The sequence below is a fragment of the Mercurialis annua genome, linkage group LG2, assembly GCF_937616625.2.
Source record: "Mercurialis annua linkage group LG2, ddMerAnnu1.2, whole genome shotgun sequence".
Taxonomy (NCBI): Eukaryota; Viridiplantae; Streptophyta; class Magnoliopsida; order Malpighiales; family Euphorbiaceae; genus Mercurialis; species Mercurialis annua.
In genome coordinates, this window is record NC_065571.1 from 41,461,581 (window position 1) to 41,483,123 (window position 21,543).

General features: G+C 26.3%; 1 protein-coding gene across 1 annotated transcript; it reads left to right on the plus strand.

Annotated features, from left to right (window-relative positions):
- The first annotated feature begins 1,416 nt into the window (after window positions 1–1,416).
- Window positions 1,417–13,823, plus strand: LOC126667136 (NAC domain-containing protein 21/22-like). The gene is made up of 3 exons (XM_050360101.2): window positions 1,417–1,712; window positions 8,902–9,176; window positions 13,152–13,823. The coding sequence occupies exons 1-3, from the start codon at window positions 1,547–1,549 to the stop codon at window positions 13,632–13,634; spliced, it is 924 nt and encodes a 307-aa protein (XP_050216058.1). The 5' UTR covers window positions 1,417–1,546; the 3' UTR covers window positions 13,635–13,823.
- The last annotated feature ends 7,720 nt before the right edge of the window (window positions 13,824–21,543 follow it).

Consider the following 21,543-nt stretch of genomic DNA (forward strand, 5'->3'; position numbering starts at 1 on the left):
GGATTTGTAAGCAGTGAGTTTATGTTAATATTTACCGCTTTATTAAGTAAATTGTGATTTTATTATATAAGTGTTTTCAAACTAGTTTTCGATTTATTATGGATTTAGATTGAAACGAGCTACTCGATGGGTATCATCTAGACTGTGTGCACCGGTAAATACTTCCGGTCAGAAGATAATCGTCTAGTCTACTTTGGAAATGACGAGGATTTTTTTCCGTCTACCTCAGTGTTGATTCGTCACACCTACTTTGAATTTCATTTCAATATTATTTCCATAATGCTATATATATAATTCGTTAACATACTAAGAGAGATAGAGGGAGTAGACCCAAACGCAACTATGCAATTTTCTTTGTTACTTAATTAATCTATCTATTGAAAAACAAAAGTTACCTTATATATCTAAAACAAAGAATAAGCTATGTCAGTCGGTGTAAAACGTATTTCTAACCCATATAAATAACAACTCTTATTTTAAAACCAACCACAATATCACCTAAGTGTGATGAGACAAGCGGGATCATACTGCGTGCTGTTTTAACCGTATAAATCAAGTAATACAACATATTTACCACTTATTCCTAATTCTATTAATTGAAAAAGGATAATATGATTGAAATTAAATTTCATAAATTAGTTATAATTGATAAAATAAAAATATTTAAAGATTTAAATTTTATAAGTTATTAGATTTTTTAAATGATATTACCAGCAAAATGAGGGGGAGACTTTTGTTTAAAAAAAAAAAAACTAAAGCCCCATGTGGAAAATGACCTCTAGTTTTGGCTGATTGTGGTACCAAATCTATCTACTAATAAACATACTTGCTATTTATTTTCCAAAATGCAAGGACCCAATTACCCTCCCATTTAGGTTTATACATGTCACTAATTTGGCAAAGATTGGTCTACTCATGTCACTTGACACCTATACAATAAAAAATAGCATTTTCAATTAAATTATTTATATATTATATAATGTAAAGAAATCAATTACTCAGTTTTATTTTTATGTTAGTACTTAAAACAAAATATTAATACAAAATTATATTCCTCTTGGACGATAATTTTTTTATTTTGTTTAACAACAAATGCCAACATTTGATTTCTTTTCAAAGTTTGATCAAATTCACTATTATTCTATTATATTGATGAACTTTTTAAGTTTACTTCGTCAAAAAAATTAACTATTAAAATAGAGTTCAATTTGACCTCTGAAAATATTTTCTTTTAAAATATATAAAAAAGGATTCTAGTTTATAAAATAGTTATAGTTATTTATTAAATCATAATATATTTATGACTATTTTATTCTCTAAAAATTAAGTTAATGTGTTTTTTTAACTCTAATTTTTTTAGTGCAAAAAATATTTTCCATAAAATAACCCTAACCCTTGCACGGAATTATCATAATTCCAAAACTATCTAGTTGACTTAACGAACCTCTTTTTCTCTTCCTTTATATATACATATTGGCTTATTCTTTGTTTCATATTTTGTTAAAATTGTGTTTCTCTTTTCTTTGATTGCTTGTGATATCTCAAAATGAGCAACATAAGCATGGTAGAGGCAAAGTTGCCACCAGGCTTTAGATTTCACCCTCGAGATGAAGAACTTGTTTGTGATTACTTGCTCAAGAAAATTACTCATTCCGATTCGCTTCTCTTCATTGAAGTCGATCTCAACAAATCTGAACCTTGGGATATTCCTGGTTTGTTTTTCTTCTTTGATCACTATCTTTTTCGAGTATACGTTTGCGTGATAGATTCTGTCCGTTATTGTACTTTATTCGTATTTATGTTTGATTATCGTATTTTGATTCATTTTGATGATTAGATTTTTATTCTAATGACTATGGAAGATTTCAATGAAATGAAATTCATACATAATCGCTAGTGAAGGCTAGCCACTTTGTATACTTTTGAAGTTTCAGCTTCGAATTTCAGTGTAGTCAGTTTAGGTTGATATAACCTTATATCTATCTAATACTAACAAAAAGCTCCTATTTCTGGAAAAAAAAAATAGTCAAAATAAAATAAATCAAAGTTTAATGATCACAATAAAATAAATTAAAAGTTTAATGATTTTCGCGATCAATTACCCTTGTATTAGTAAACTAAACTTGTTGAAACTTCTTTTATGACTTTTAGATATTAGATAACTAAATTTTTAAAAAAAAGTTAATTAAATTATACTAAAATATCAATAGAGTATAAATCTTTAAATATTAGAAAAATAATAATTTTGACTTAATGCGTCGAAGAGAAATCTATCTTAATAGTTGAAGCGGGATGATTCTTAGATTTGTATTTTTTAGAAAGTAATAGTATTTTTCTCTTATATCTATTGTGTTTTTTATTTTAAAATTGTTATGTTTTTCATAAGGTACTATTATTATTATTATTTCAACACTAAACTAATTTGTCTGTAAAAATTATTTGCACTTTTTTAGTCATTTTAATTGAGCAACATTCTTTTTTTAATTTTATTTTCTAGAGAGTTGATGATAGTCTTTTTCTCTATTCTTTGGCTAAGGTTGAGGTGATAGCAACTTAGAAGAGGTCTACAAATAGGTATAAGTAACTACAAAAATGTAATTTTGTGGTTGGCAATCATTTACATGCTAACTATCAAACTTCAATAACTTCAACATCTTCTAAAATTTGCTAATGTTGGCACATTCTAGTCAAAATTAATTATCTTTGTCACATATTAAAAAGTAAAAATAATTACTAGATTAAATATATATAGAAATACCAATGAATTATTATAAACGTCCACAGTAAACTGGGTTGAATCCCTCACACATGCGCTAATAGTTAAACTTTACTTTAAAAATAAGTAGATATTTTAATATTTTTCCTGCTTTAACTTAATAGTTAATATTTTTCTTATAAATTGATATATTTATCTTAAATAAACTATATTTTTTAATATTTATTTTTATATAAACTGTTTATCAATTTGAGATAGAAAAAAATTATAATTTTAGACTTTACTAATTCAATTCTCACCTTTGTGCTGAAGTCATGAATAAATTCTAATTTAGCCATTATCAAACTATTTAATAAAAAGGAAGTTCAAATATTGGAAACTTTGAAATTTCGAAGATAGTGATAATATATCTCTAAGAAAAGTTTAAAAATTAATCTAGGATTTGTGGCTTTGACATTTAAGAAACATAAATTTCTTTCATATCAAAACAGTACATTGCGTTTCATGTATTAACTATTGAATAAAGAATCAACGCGTCTTCTGAACTTGTGACACGGGGTCAACTAACTTAATTTATATTTTTTTGAGCAACTAATCACAAAACTCTTCATTTTAGGGGTCAAATAACCCCATAATTTATATTTTTATTTTAAAAAATAGATTTAGAATAATTATATCTCAACAATTAGGGAAATATCTAATTATCTTTTTGCATCCATCGCCTCCGATTTATATTTTACACATTTTAAAAATATAATTATGGGTTATTTGACCCAAAATTGAAGAGTTTTGGGGTTAATTGCTCAAAAAAATATAAATTAAATTAGATGACCTCGTGTTACAAGTTTAGGGGGCGCGTTGACCCTTTATTCATAACCATTTACCACCAAATCAGTTGAAAAAATATATTAATTTTTTATATTATAATATTAAAATGAAGAGAAGTTTCAATGATGGGAGTACTTATTAATACTTTCAGATTTTTTTTTATGAATATTTTCAGATTATTATAAATGACTTATAAAAGCATATATTTTACTAATTTTTAGTAAATGATTTAAATAAATTTCAAAATATGTATAGCTTTTAGTATCCTTTATTCCTTGTTAGTTCTTTTTATCTCAAAAAATAAATTTTTTATTAATAATAATGAAAATGACATGAACGGTTTTTCAACACATTGAGTAAATTATTCTAAAAAAGATAATAAGAGCTGTAAAAATATAATCATCGAATAGAGTTAAACTAACCTGCGAGAGTCACCCAAATATATTTACAAAACATATAGTATATAAAGTCAAAATAACTAGATCTAAATATTAAATCTAGTTAAAAGATAATAATAGATCTAAATAATTGCAAAAGAAAAGTAATAAATCTAAAATTTAAGAAACAATAATCAAGTTGAAAAATTTTAATTTATAAATTAGCTTTTCAAATAGACGATCTTTTAAAAATTTCACATTTTTTTTTTGAGAATAATGAAAATTTCATTAATAGAGAAATAAAAATACAACTTGATCATATATTGAATAAATCAATACATTCAAGCAGTACAATAAGAGAATATCAGTAAAATAACAGAAAATCATATCTAATTTCTTCAATCGCATTGACGGAGCTCTTTGGATATGTAAGTCGGCGATCCGCCCGCTCCACTCGAAGATTATTTTAAACCACAAATCGACTCTTTGGTCTTTGAATGAGTACAATTGAGAGAATATTAAAAATAAAATTTCTACTGATAGCACTTCAGATCTACACTCCATAGATAATTCCATCAAGGAAATAGCAAAACCCATAAAGGGTAAGAACCAGAACTCCACAAAGAAAGACAAAACATCCATAAAGGAAGAAATAAAAATACCAACAGATCTCAGATCTGTGATTATTGACGCAAAATAAACTAAATACGAGATTTGAACAGAAAACGAGAAGGTATGGAGGTGATTTTGAACCAAAAAATGGCCAAAATCACCTTCCTTTTGTTGCGGCTAGGATTTTTAAAAAGAAAGAGAGAGTTTAGAGAGATGAGAGAGAAGGAAGAGTTTTTCCATTAGCTGGAATAAAAATTGACAACAATAAACTTACTTATATAATAAAATCATTTATTTCAAGAAATTTATAAGAAAATTTGAGTGTGAGGAGGTGATTTTTGAGCAAAAATTGACCAAAAACCACCTCTCCAAAATTTTAGTAAATCTTTTAAATAAAATTCAAATATATGTATAACTTTTTAATTGTCAGTGTACTTGTTTTTAGACTTACTAATTTTTTTTTAAATATATTAAAATTTCAAAAATTAGTCCTAAGCATTAGGATTTAATTGCAAAATTATAAACAAATAGGAGTTCATAAGAAGTCATCCTTTTCTTATTTTATTTTGACCCAGATGATGATAATAAAGTTTTGTAAAAAAAAAACGATAACAAAGTAATCCTCATCAACCAATGAGGACTATCTTAAATTGTGTATGTATTAGACAATATTTTATTAAATTGTGAGTTCAGTTTTTCTTATAAAATTTAAAAGTTCACGCTCTTTCATATACAAAAAAATATATAAATTTTTAAAATTAGTATATAAACATAACTTATAAATACAAAGATTGACAAATCACTCCATATTTTAGGTGAAATATTTTTCAACCACCTACTTTTTGAGTGCCAATGAAAATTTCAAATTGCATATGTTAATTAAATAAAAAATTAAAAAATTAGTTAGGTCAACAAAATATATGATATGAAAACGTTAAAACATATCATATTCAAAGCTTTTGGAAAGAAATTGACACTCTTGGCATTGTCCTATTAACCAAAGTTGTGAAAACGAAACAGATAAATTTGATTTATGGCCACCACACGCATGTATCGGATCAAATTAAAATTATTAATTAGATTAAACTATATTTGAATTATATATATATATATATATATATATATATATATGTTACTCTTTTTCTTTACTTCAAAATCCATTAACCAAACCCTTCTTACAATTAAGTGAAGTATTGAAATCATTAAATCATTAAATTATTCTATTTTTAGTTTTATATAATTACATTTTTATTTACTTTACTTGACTTAACTAAGTTATTACTAGAATTAGTTGAAAATTTATATTTTATATTTTAACAAAAATCTACAAGATTGAGTCAGCGAATTTTTTAGTTAATATCAATTTGATTTTTATCTTAATCTTTTTGTGATAGCTAATCACTTCAAATAATTATAGTTCTGTTTTTTTTAAATAAATAATAAATTAAAAGAACACAATTAGTCATAAAATTGATAGATAATACTACTATATGAAAGGTCTATTTTATTGAAATCCATTTAATTGTTATTAAAATATACTATTTTATATTAATATTTTCATTTAAAAATATATGAACAGTATATCTTTACTATTAGATTTTGAATATTTTTTATATAAAATTAGATATATTAAGATAGCGATGTTGTACATCAACTCATATAAAATAATAAAAAATTAAATAATATGTGTTTATCTATCTAAAGAAAAACAAAACAGCCAAACGTAAAATTAAAATAAAATATTGACAATATAATAAATCGATTAATTTAACTGTTGAGAATTTTTAAGTATCATATATACTCTTATTAAAACTTTCTTCTTCACCCTGGTCAATTTTACAGATATTTCAATACTATGACGACAATTTTAGTTTATCAAGAAATTTGAATCTAAAAATTTAAAAACCTCGATCTAGCTAAAGAGCAATACTCAAATACTAAAAAATGTCATAATATTATTTAAAATTAACAAATTTCCATTATAATATTGGTACTAATATATAATAAATAAAAATTGTATATATATATAGATGTATTGGCGAAGAAATGATGATTTTTGGATCAAATCTGAATATTTTTTTTTTTTCATTTTTAAAATCCAAATAGTTGGAAGAAAAAACTGATAGAAAGAAGTTGGAGTTTAGATTTTTATTAGGTTTTGATACTGAAATAGTATTAATAAATTTTAAGATAATATTTATATTTAATTGATGAATCATTCGTTAGTTTATTCTAGTTTTACTATTTATTTAGAAATTAGTATTATACAAATCCCTTCAATAATTCTCTATTAATAGACAGATTTTGACCTCTCAACCACATCAAAATAATTGTATTGTAGTCAGCAATCTTAGTCTTAATGCGTCCTGTTAATGCCAAGTTGCCAACACGTGTTGCCTGTACAAAAATCTTCATGATTAATTTTTAGATTATTTTTTTTATTTTTTTATTTTACCAAAAAATAATGATATATAAATATAAAAAAAAGTCATCTCATAAACATGATGAACTATTTTAAATAAAAAAAATAAACTTAACAACCATAAATCGAATCATCCAACTACACATTCACTTAACAAATTAAATTATCAATGCGTAAGTAGGACGGAAAAACTTAAAAATGAAATTTCATACAGTTAACAGCGACTAAAAATATAAAAAATATTTTGATTTTATAGAATGTAAAACTAAAATGTCGGTATCAGTCAGAGCAAGACACCAGTTCGTAGTTGATCATTTAAATTAAAAAAAAATACAGTTTAATTTTACCTGGCTGATAGTAGAGTAGTTCCACCAACTGACGATAGAGAGTGAAAAAAGCTTGGGAGGTCTCTTTTTTAGTAATATATATCTAAAAAATAAAAAACACAAATAAAAAAATAGTAATAAGTGTAATTTATAAATTAATATTTTTGATAATAAAATTTTCTTAGTTTTCTTAGCTTTTTTCTTTTCAAGTAATTTGTGCATACAAAAATCTCCACCACTAAAAATGTGCCATAAATAATGCATTACACAAAAAAATATAGGACTAATGGTAAAAAAATCCTGATTTTTTAAACTCTTTTCAATTCTATTCTAATATTGAGAATTTGTCAATTTTACCCTATTTACATTTTATCGGTTTAATTGTACGCCAATTTTTCAGTTCTGTTTTTACTTAAATAATGAAATAATTTAATTAACTAAATCTAAAGATAAAACTAAATTATTTTTTATTCAAAAAAGTACAAATAAGTCCTTAATTTTTAAAAAATAACTAAAAAATATAATCAAATTAAAATTACTTTAAATTCTTAATTAATTTAACTAAATCTAAATAAATTTTAGACACATATAATTAATATATGCTAGACATGGAACACGTTGTTAAATTTTTTCCAAATGAAAAAGAGGTCAATTTAATATTTCAGGGTACAATTGAAATACAAAAATGCTAAATAGGATAAAATTGATAATTTTTTAACGTCACGGTAAGATCGAAAAGAGGTTAAAAAATCGAGTGTTTAAGGTATTAACCCAAAAATATATAAATATATCCTAACATTTTTCTCAACAATAAATCAATTTTGAATTTTTTAATTATATTCCTGTAAATTAATGTTAACAATTATTACCGTTTTAATTTGGCTTAATATATCGTTTTGACACCCCGATTTATAAATTTTACTTATTTAACTTTTGAAATTATCATTTTATAATTATTTAATCTCTCATTGTCCATATGGAACAAGCATTTGATTACAATCAAAAAATGGCGCGTGAGACCCTAAAACTTGAGCTGAAGTGTCAAATAGTTAAAATATATTTTAATCCTTAAATTTATACTTTTTACTCATCTGACCTCCCAACTTCCAATTTGATCTCTTTGACATCTCAACTTTAAATATTTTTTAATAAAAATTGAAAAAATAACTAGCTATTTTATATAATTAGTGAACTTTTAGTTTTTCAAATATTTTCTATACAAATTTAAAAAATAACTTCTTTAACCATTTAAAAAAAAGAGAAAAACTTATAAATAGTAAAAAAATTATAATTAAAAAAAATTATAATTTAAATATTTAAAATTTAAATTTTTTTATATTTGTATTTATATATGAAAAAAATAAAATTAAACAATAAAATTAAAAAATAAAATCAACAGTAAAACTAAAAGCACTAAATATATAATTCTTAAACTTTAAATAAAAATATGTTGTCAATCTTTTATTTTAAAAGTTTGATTTTAATATTTTATAAGTATGAGTTATTTTGTTAAAAATTTGAATTTATTAAGTTTTTTCATTCTTTCACCCATTTGGCCCCTTTTATCTTTCAGTTTGAGAAAAATATTAATTAATTAATTGATTTAATCAATTTATGCAGAAACAGCTTGTGTGGGAGGTAAAGAGTGGTATTTTTACAGCCAGAGAGATCGTAAATATGCAACAGGATTAAGGACAAATAGGGCAACAAAAAGTGGGTATTGGAAGGCAACGGGAAAAGACAGGCCTATCCTTAGAAAGGGCAGTCTTGTGGGCATGAGAAAGACATTAGTGTTCTATCAAGGAAGGGCACCCAAAGGAAGGAAAAGTGAGTGGGTGATGCATGAATTTCGCCTTGAAGGTCCTCTTGGTCCTCCTAAAATTCCTCAACATAAGGTATATATTATACACATATTCCTTCAATAGAGCATTTATAAGTTTAACTTAGTTCTATAAACCAGTATTTTAAAAATTGGACCTGACCGGCCTGTCGAACTGATTAAACCGGAAACCGACCAATTATTCGATCTAAAACTATAAAAACGCCTGAAATTTACGGTTGAATCGGATCGAACTGGATCATTCCGGATCAAACCGATAAAGAAACCAAAAATTGAACCGGTAAAAAAACAGGTGAACCATTATTTTTATATTTGTTTTAATTTTTTTATAGTAACTTAATTTGTTTTCTAAAATTAGAATACAATCGTTATATTAAAAAAATCAATAAACTATTACTACAACTACAATACTGCTTTAATAATTTACAAAGAAAACAAATATTCTATTAATCAACTATGTATTATTTACTATTTTATAATTTAATTATTAATTAGAAACTATCCTATTAACTGAATAAAATAATTTATTATTTTTGTTGTTTTAATATAATTTAATAATTTATAAAAAATATAATTATTTCATCATTATATTATAAATATTTAATTTAATGTTAAGTAAATTCTTGATTAAAGAATATTTTATTATTGACATGTCACATTACATCATGAACAAAACACATAAAAAATAGAATATATATAAAGGCACTGATGAGATGAACTTGCACATGCAAATTTACATTAATATTTTTTTATAATAACTAAAATAAACTATTTCAAATATAATTAAATAGAATATTAAATTAATCTTAATATAAAAATAATAGGAGAAAGGTAGAAAAAACGCTTTAAGTTTTTCAAAAAGAGTATATAAGCTCTTTTAGTTATTTTTAAACATTGTAGAAAAACCTTTAAGGTTTTCAGAAAAAGCAGTTAAGCCTTTGTAGATTATTTTTTTGCCACTTGACCCCTCATATTTTTAGTAATTTATGTATTGTTTTTTAAGTGTGGGAATTTATATGACCCATTTAAAAATATTAAGGGTCCAAGTGTCAAAAAAAGATTTCATGTGATCTTTTTGAATAATTTAAAGAATTGTTTTTGTATTTCCTGCAAATAAAGAATAATAACATAGAAACTTTTTATTGTATTAGAAACATTAGTTATTACCTTAAAAAATTCACATGTTAAATTGTGGGATGTTGATATTGTTAATCAATAATAATCTTAAAATTAAATTGTCATAGGTTACAATAAAAACTCTTAAATCACCCGTCAAAAAATCAATATCACCTTCAAAAAATTGTCATACACCTAATCTTTATCAATAATTAATGTTATTTAACTAATTAAAAGTTATACTAATATTGGCGTGACACATTACAAGGCACGTGCAAAATATATAAAAATAATATTACTGTAATTAAATTATCAAGAATTCTTCCTCAAACATAGGAGAACATAAAAACAATTAGAATCTAAATTGAGAGCTCATTTGTTAATTCAATTTTAATTATTCAAAAAGCCATTCAATTTATAATCGTTTAATTATTAAAATTATTAGACTGAATTATTTAATAGTAAAAACAATTAATTCTCTCATATCTTAAAATCACTATCAAAATAAACCATACTAATTTTGAAATTTCTAGTTGCCTCAATTTTTTATGTCAAGCTTTTATATAGAATAGTCTTTACTAACTATTTGTTATCTAGTTTCAAGTCTTGAAAAATTATAAAATGGAAATGATTTGGTCTAAGTTTCATTTAATATTTTTTATGCAAACTATCAATTCCAAATGTACTATTGCAAGAATCATGTGATGCATCTTATTAATTATTTTCCTTTTTATTTAAGAAATGTTCTTTGACTTTGATGGATGTTTGATGCTTACCTTCAATTTGTCTTCTTCTTAAAACCCATATTTTACTACAAAATTAAAACCACTAGAGAGATGATATTTAGTGGCTGATCTATGGTGATATATCCTTAATTCATTTTATAATTAAAGGTCTTATGTCATTTTATTTTTTCAGCTGTAAGGCATGATTATGTAAATAATAATACAGATTTCAACACTAGTGAGCTCTTAATGTATAAATTTTATCTAACATTTACTTAGATAATTAGTTTTTTTCTAATGAATTAGATAATTAGTTTAAAGAGAAATAACAAATTACAACAAATTACTTTTTAATTATTAATACTTTATAATAATATGTAATCCAGATAGCACGAACACGGACACGTATACGGAAAAAAAAAACATGACATTTGAATAAGGATACAACGAACAATTATATTAAAAAAATTATATAAAATAAAATTTTGTGTTTGAATTATCAAATACAAATATCCGACATATTTTTCAAATAGAACATGTTAATTGACTAAAATATCCATACTACCTAGCCTGTAATAATTAAAAGCACTTATTTGTAGTTTATAACACTGACTTCAACTATATGTATATATGTCCAAAATTGCAAATGGATAACTTATAGGTAAAATATGTATTTGGATCCCTATGTTATTGTATTTTCAAAATTGTGTCCCTCCATTTATATTTGTCAAATGTAGTCACTATATTTTTAAATTTATAGACATTAGGGCACTCTGTCACGGAAATGAATTATGTGCATTCCATGCGGTCAGTACGGCTGGAATAAATATTTTTTTATTGAGTCCATGCACTTTTATTTTTCTTATAAGTAAGTCTCTCAATCTTTTTTAGTCTGTTTGACACCATTAATATTTTTTATGACGAAGGGATCTAATATTTATAAAATTAAAAATACAAGAACCCTTTATAAGAAAACCCATTTTTTTTATAATGTAAGGACCCAAATATAAATTTTGCCAAACTTATATGCATAAGTGTTTTATATTTGAGTGTTGGATGTTTGACATGCTTACCGAATTCTATTTAGAATAATCCATTATAAATTTTCTATACTATTATCTTTTACTTCATTTGGTCCTCAATAAATTTTTTATATTTAAATGATCTTTTACCTATTTAGTTTGTACACTTATATTCTTTTTGCGATGAAACTACAAAAAAAAACGTCGTCGTTTTAATTGCATAAAACGACGATGTTTAAAATGAACACATATATATAAAATAAATAATTAAAAGATCACTTAAATGTAAGAAAACTGTCAATGACCAAATAACATAAAAAGCAATAATATAAATACATTATCATGGATTTATCATTTTATTTATTTGATCTTTACTAATAGTTTTAATAAAATAGTACATTTCTATTATAAGTGAATTACTAAACTAACATAAATTAATAAGGTTTACATTCTTTTCCATTATGTAATTTCACTATTAAATAAATTTACTTGGTCTCTTGAAATAGAGTATTTTTCACTCTTAATTAATATACACATTATGGAATAAGAATCGCATCATAATTATTACTCCCTCCGTCCCATAAAGATAGGCCATTTAGACAAACACAAGATTTAAAAAAAATATAGTTAAATTTGTTAAAATTAGATTTTTTTATTAGACTTTCTATTTTATCCTTTATAATATTTAGATATATAAATAATAATTAATGACTAATTTATTTATTGGTGAGTTTTGTATTGAAACATGAAGTCATTAATTCATTTAAGGATAAGTAGGCATATTTATTAGGGGTATATAAGATTTTGAGTTTTTAAGTTGCTTACCAAATTTAGAAAGTGGCCTATAATTTGAGACGCCAAAAATAGAAAGGTGGCCTATCTTTGTGCGACGGAGGGAGTATTACCTATTTTTCCTTCTAAATTTAAAGATTTACTATTTTTTTCTTTGTTTTTTAATTAGAAAAATATTGAGTTTTTTTTATCAAAGGTGCAAAAAACTCCTTTAAATTTTTTAGAAAGACCACATTAGCCTTTTTAAATATTTTATTTTCCACTTGGACCTTCAAAATTTATAAATAATGCAAATAAACTCGTACTCTTCAAAAATAGTAATTTCATAGATAATTATAATAATTATGGTGAAAATTATTGATTTTGTTTTTGTAGGAGGATTGGGTGTTATGTAGAATGTTCTACAAAAAGAAAGAAATGGGAGGCAATGGTATAAGTAGCATGGGAGGAAGGTGCTACGATGACACAACAAGCACTTCATTTCTTCCATTATTAATGGATTCCTACATCACATTCGACCAAACTCAACCTAATCTACATCATCACCATGACCATGACAAGCAAGTGCCCTGCTTCTCCATTCTTACACAATCTCAAAACAACCTTAATATTTTCCCTTACAACAACAATCCAATGGACATTAACAAAAATAGTGCAGCCTCAACTCCATTCGGACAAATAGGAACCTATAATCATAGTAATTTAGACACTTTTTCTTGTGACAAAAGTGTGCTTAAAGCTGTTTTGAATCAGCTTACCAAGATGGAAACCAATCCTAATGGTCCGAGCTTAGGAGATGGAAGCTCCGAGAGCTATTTATCTGAAGTGGGTTTGTCCAATTTGTGGAATCATTATTGATTTTTATAGGTTTTAAGGGACTATATTATATATACTATTGCACTTTGTATGAATTGTATTACTAAGACAAAAATATTAGAAAATTTCAAATAGTGAAGAGTAATTTGTGATCGAGAGTGGAAGATTTTAAGGTTAAATCTTCTTTATACGAGGTGTATTATCAATTTTATAATGAATTGTGTTATGTAATTTACAGTTCACTACGCCTAGTAGAAAAAAAAAGAAAAAAAACATTTAGTGTTTTATGAAAAATTGCTTCTTGTTCATTGTTAAGATGCATGTAGATTAATTGATTACTAACACCAACTCGAGGGTAGAATTGGCTCGGTTTAGCTATTATTATTATTATTATTGTTAGATCTGTAATATAAAATTTAACAGCTGGTAAAATCAATCAGCTCCTAACTTCTCTAAACTAAACTTGGGCGTTCTTTTCAAATAATTATTCTTTATTTATTTACAGAAAAATACTGAAAAAATAATAGAAAAAACAAATATTACAAATAATCTATATACTTATATAATTGAGAGGACCAACAGAGCTCACACATTCAATCTCACCAAATAGTGTATTCTTATTAGTTCCCACTTTCTATAAAATACTTATTTTAATCTAATTATTTTAATTAAATTTCAATCATGATTTTCAATTTATATTGATTTTTTAATCTATCTACTAATTAATAGGTATACTAATCTTACACAAACTCAAATGACAACCAATTCATAATCACAATTATCGAAAAAACTCCTCACATCAATTTTCTATACTTAAAAACAAAATCTGAAAAATTTACAACAATTTTCTAATTTTAATGTAGCCATATTGTTTAATGTTATACTTCAACGGCGAGTGAAGGAAAAGGAGTCGGAGAGGGAAGCTTACAGGGAAAGGGGCAAGGAGAAGAATAGGGATAGGGACAGAAAGAAATATAAAGATCTGAAAAAATTAGAAAAAAAGTTAACTATCGTCTTGGGTATAATGGCTACATTGAAATTGGAAAAATGGAGTAAAGTTTTCATATTTTGTTTTTAGTATAGACAATTGGTATGGACCTTACTCAATTGGCAGTGTCTATTAAATCTTAAGAAAAACTATAGCTATTGTTTTAAACATAATTTTTTTTTATTATGGTGACTTTCAGTTCACATAATTTATTTGATCTGGCAACCACAAAAAAGGAACATTTGTGGTTGGTATGTATCAGTACCAAAATTCAAGTGTGTATCCAAAATTGATGTATATGATTTCTATGATTTTGCGACCCGAGTGATGATTACGTGTTCTTATACACATAATAATTGTGTTATCATACTATAATAATCATTAGTAATATAGAATTATTATTTTATTATTTATTTGTTTTGGATTTTTAATTTTACTAACATTTTTATAATTTTTTTCTCATGAAGTAATATTGTTATGAGCCTTTGGTCAAAAATTAAAGAAAAAATCATGCCGGGACTTCAGCAGTTGAACAGGTATATGAATAATGTTTAGCTTTTCTCTAATATATTCTTTCATGCATTAGATGATTTATAAAATTGCTATTTCGTATGCTTGAATTTCCGAAAGTTGATTCCTTTAAAGAAATTATATTGGTAACAGAGGATACAAGTGATTGTTGATATGACAGTTATAATTACGCATTCTAAGATAAACACAAAATTTATTTTTGATAGTTGGTTACACCTATAAAAACTGTCATAAATGATATTAAAATTAATGTTTGATTTGTCGAAGCTAAACTTTTTTTTTATTGTATTTATATTTATATGTTATACATGTTTCTTAAATCATGTTCATGCATGCTATATTTTGACAAATAAATTAATAGATTTTGTGTGGCTTAATACATAGTTTGACCCCTGAACTTGTACCCTTTTACCCATCTAACCTCTAAACTTAACGTCTCACCTATCGAACCTCTGAACTTGTTAAATAATCCGATTTGACCTCTGAACTTGATAAATATGTAAATATTGAACCCTTCGTGTCCACCTGTCACTTGAAACATTCTAGAAAAAATTGTGTACGGAGGGGTTCAATGTTTACGTATTTATTAAGTTCGGGGGTCAAATCGGGTTATTTAACAAGTTCAGGGGTTCGATAGGTGAGACGTTAAGTTTGAGGGTTAGATGGGTAAAAGGGTACAAGTTCAGGGGTCAAACTATGTATTAAACCGATTTTGTGTAGCATCTACTATTTTTCTCTATGAATTATTTTGCAAAAGTAAAAACTGCAAATATACATCTATGTTTAAGTTTATTATTTGGTACAATTCAAATTAAAGGGTTGTAGGCTTTATATTAGATATATGTACCGTTCATTTAATGATTATCAAAATTTTACCAATTTTTATGTTTTAAAAATAGAATTGATAACCGAATGATATATCAAATTCACATTATTATTTGGTAATGCTTCATTGGATCTTTTTAGTATTACTAAATTTATTTTTTATTATGTTTATAGAGTTGATTTATTTTTTATAAATTATTTAGTCTTTTTTTTTTCAAGTGATGGTAGGCATAGCTCTTTTTATGAATAAATCTTAAATTGATAATTTAGATCTATATTAAAATTATAATTCTTTTATTTATGTAGTTAAAATTTATTATTTAGGCTACATTGATCTTAACCTGCATAATTAAAAGTATCTATTCAGTAATAGGTTTACTAATCATATACAAACTCATAGTTACAATCTATATTTATCGATACTAATATAATTAAAAAAAGCAATAAAATTTTCTTTTTAATTCTCACCAAATAGAGCTTCTCATGAGTTCACACCTCTTTTAAACTATTAAATAAATTATATTATATTTTTCAAAATATTTATTTTGTGTAAACTATCCTATGTGGTATTTTATTCGAACAAAAAGGCTGAAAGTTTCAGAAACTTGCAAAATAATATTTTTGTCTCTAACAATGTTAAATAAATAAAAAAGTCAATTTGGTCCATGAATTTATAAAAGTAGATTAAATAGTTAAAAACCTTATTATTTTTACAAACAAATATGATATTTTCATTTGAAAAGTTAGTGACTTTTTAATTAAAAAATTATCATACAACTTTTTTATTAAAAAGTAAAATTATATTTTAATCTTATACGTAATATATTAATTTTATAAATCCAATTTGATTATGTTTGTATCTTAATTATAATAAATATACATTGGTAATGTTAATTTTTTTTATTATGATATGCTACTATAATATGAAAAAAAGATAAAAATTTATATGCTCAATTTATTATTGGAATTTAATCAATTTTTTAACTCAAAAAACTGTACAAGAACTACGTAATCAAAAACAGATTTATAAAGGAGAAATAAATATGTAACCTTTACCTATGCGGTTATTGAACATAGACTTTATAATAAAAAATAAACATAAATTTTATAAGAAGATATATTGAATATCTTAAAGTACTGAGAATTAAAATAATCAGTTCCAAATTCATTATTTGAAATAATTGTATTTAAATTTTCGAGAAGATGAAAAATATTTGAGTATAAATATAAAATACAAAGATATTTCTTTTTATTAACATTTTTGTTAACATAATCTATATTTAAAATAAATATTAATTTGATTCCGCGCAAATGCGCGGGCTTACGACTAGTCTATTAGAGTCCTCTTTTTTTTTTTCTTACAAGGAATGGCCAAGGCCAAATAGTAAATTAAGAAATTTTACAAAGTTTGCAAAAAACAATAACGAGTTCTTCTAGAATCCTGAAATACCATTATGCAAATCCTCAAAGAGAGTCATCCTTAAGGATAGAGAAAAGTTTTAGTTAGTCATCCAATCCGCACACTAATCACCTTCCCTATATGTATGATAAATAACCACACTGTAGTTCCTGTAAAGGAGGTTTTTGATGGAAATGAATAGTCTCGAGTTAGCATTGATTTGAGAGACATCCTTCACCAGAGCATCCACTTCAAAAGAATATTAAAAAAGAGTTGACGGAACTTGGAATTAATTAATTTTCTCCAGACTTCCTTAGCAAGTATACAAGACCAAGAATGTGATCGCTGTCTTCTGAGGTCCCTTCATGTGTAATGCAAGATATGTCATTTGACATGTCTTGTCTGCCACATTCCTAGTTCGGTAACAACTTGTTCTTGGCCACTATCTAAAGAAAAGTATGAACACAGTATGCTTCTTGACAGCCACAAAGTATCTTCCATTTATTTTCTTCCTCGTCCCGTCAATCATTATCATGCATGTTATACGCAGAGTTGACTGAGAAGGTCCCTAAACTTGTTTGGCACTAATAGAGCCGATCACTACCATGAGCAGTAAAGGCAGGATTAACAGTAGCGAGCTTAAGAAGCACCACGTTTGGAACAAGACTAAACTATTTGCCACATTGTCTCTCACCCTATAATGTAGAATTTGGTCAGGAATAGTGAAAACGTTAACAATTTAAGCTCTCCGAGATCATCGAGCCAATTTTCCTCCTATAATTTGATGTTACTCCCTCTCCAAGTGCTCAATTGATACAAAAAATATTCCAGATATGCGATATGTTTTTCCGGAGAGTAGAGCTACAGATGCGGCCTTATAAGACTTGTTATTATGAGACCACCAATACTTATTTGACTCAAAGGAGCTTAGGTTTTCTATGATTAAAAACCTATTTTTTATAATAAAAGTATTATTTTGTTTCTTCAAATCCCGAATACCACTTCCTCCATTATTACAAGGGGCACTCGTATCATCTCAACTAACTAGGCTAGGCTTGTGAAATTCTTCCTAGCTCTCCCATATAAAATTGTGCACCACATAATTAATTTGCTCGTAGAGGACCTTGAAAATTGAAGTTCTCCGCATTGTATAACTTGGAACATACATCAACATGGACTTGGCCAATGTTAGATGACCCGCTATGAAAAGGAAACTAGTAATCCAACCTAAAAGTTTGCCTTTTATCTTCTCCAAAATATAAACATAAGTATCCTTTGTGATCCAAGAATGTAAGAGGGGAACCCCAAGATATTTTTCAAAGTCATTAGACCTTTGGAAACCCATTACGAAACTAATATTGACCGTCCACTGAAAATCGTCATTAGGTGAAAAAATTATTCGTCTTGCTTAAACTGACTTTGAGACCGAAGCTGACTTTAGAATCCTCTTTTAACAAAGATAAAAACAAAAATTAAATGGTTTAATGTATGAATGGATTAGCTCGACCAGTTTTCCTTTACCTTGAGTAAAACAAATAATGGGTTGATAGTAGGTCGAAGAGCTATGCTTAGGGCCAAATCGACGAGTTAACCCTAGCTTAACGAGGTAACTTCTTATAAAGCCATAAAAACAAATAAACAAACATATAACAACTACCATTAATCACTTAGATGACCTTGCATCTGTTAAATAAACCTCCTTTGATGAATGATCTAATCTTTTACCCCTTCTTTTTTTCTTTTTTGATGTGCTTTAATGGACAAAAATTGATTAACACATTAAATACACAATTAAGAACCATATTATTGGATTTTCTAGGTTTATAATACAATGAAATTTCAAAAAATATTATCAAAAACCCAAAACAAGATCCATATAATTTGCAGAGACATACAAATTGTATAAATAAAACTTACTCGAATGTCGAATTCAAACAACAATATAGAAAGGAAGGGGTGGTTCACTTTGTTGATATCTTGTCTCGGATCATAAACACCTCTAAATGAATGTGTTCTCTACAAGTATCCACACGAACAAAGCTTTTCACAAACAAGTGTTTGTGTGCTAGCACTATTGCTTCACAAAGCAATTATGAATTTGATGATTAATATTTCGTGACTATGTCTTGTGTTAATTTTAAAAACACATACATAAAACGCTAGACATAAAAGTGTATTTATAGGAAAATAACACATATAGGGTTTACTCAAAAAAACATGTTTTGCAATCAAATCCAAACACTATATTTTTGATAACTCTTTTAAATTTATGTATATCAAAAACTCCTTTTTTGATAATTACACACACACATAATAGAATTATTAATATTATCTTTAAAAAATAATATTTTAAAGATAACATTTATCCTTTGATTTCAAAATTCAATTAATATATATATATATATATTGGCTTGTACAACCCTTACTTATTTTGGGCATGTTCTTAGTGTGAGACCCTGTAGGTTCATATAGCGTTGGCAATGGGCTCAAAATCTCTATTTTGACCCACAAGTCATAAGTAGTCTCTAGTAAGACATTATGACTACCCAAACCATATGAATATCGATTATCCGATTTAAACTTATATGTAATATTTTGATCTCTTTATCTCACGATATCCAGATTGAATAATATTGTCATCCTTATAATAATCAATCATTAGTTTTCTGATTTCAAGTAAACTAAAATTGATAACTCTTTATCAATTCATTTAGTATGGCCATGCATTTTCTTCAGTCTATCTTTTCAAGGGGCTCATAAATATCTTACTCAAATAATTGAGGGACAAATTCCTTCTCAGTCACTCACATTTCTCACATAGTTACTTTTATATCCAACAATAATCTATTCCATTATCATATTAAAGATAATGTAAGACTGTATCAAAATGGGAAATAGCTATATACAAATCCATGGTACTTTTAAGGTTAAACGATTGGTTTAATATTATTATAATGAGAGATACGTATGACAATGATCTATGTAGTATTCTCATGATGGGTCATCTAGTGCTTCATATCTTAAATAACACCTAGGATTTGACTTAATACTCTTATACATGATTAGTAAAATATAATCATCAGTCAACATCATACTAGTCTTAATGTACTATTAAGACTAGGGATAGTTTGAATATTATTCTTTATTAATCGTAAGGATTTTACTATCAAGTCACGTACTTGATGACCGTAAGAAGAATTAACCATTCAAGCATTTAATAATAATAATATAAAATGATAATAAAAGTACCAGCTAATTAATAACAAAAGATAAAGTCAATAAATGGTCAAACATGATTGACCTAGTGCATATCACTAACACATATCACCAGACCTATTATTTATATGAACATACGAATGTGGAATAGAGGAATTAGATCATAAAACATGATGATCTAATTCTACCAAACTGGCAACAGCCTGAATAATTACTGATGGTTCCGGATGTTAGACGTGCGTCTTGGGCCCTATAAGACGGACAATGGAAATTTGATCGGTTACGGCGGGTCTCAAGACCCCGTGACTACTCGAAAGCTATAGTCAACTGTTTGTTTAATAAGGAGAGTGTATGTTGGTAAGGATTCATCGCACCTCTAGGCGCATGGACTCGTGTCCTATTTATAGTGTTTCCTGTGTATCCATCTTCAATTGGTCGATGTGGGATTCCCTTGTAGTATTTTACTATCTCATTCTATGCTTATTCCATAATTAATCCCCCCCCCCTTTAGTTTTGCAGTGATTAGGTATTTATGCCTTGCTTTATTCATTGCAATCCCTCAGTTCTGGTAGTTCCTCATTTTTCTTTTTGTTGTATCTCTATTTCTTTGTCGTTCCTCTTTTGTTTGGTGTTGTCCAGTCCGTTTGCGCATCTTGGAATCATTTTCCATTCCTGTTTGTTTGGTGTTGTCTCGTCCGTTTGTGCCTCATGATATCATGGTTTTCAAAAAATTCCCGTTTTTTGTGGTTCGTTTCATCCATTTTTGTAGCATGTTTTGGTTCTGCGTGTTTGTGTGAACTAAGCCAAAACAAGCTATCGAAGTGGCCGGAACGACCCTCCTCGCAGCATTTTCCTTTTTGTCTCAGGGTTCTTCACATGTTTTTTGTAACTTGTTTTGGTTTTCCGAGTTTTGTTTAACCAAACCCAAAGAAGCTACAAAATGCTCGGAAAGACTGCTTTCTTTGCCCTCCCCATCAATAATGAAAGCCAGA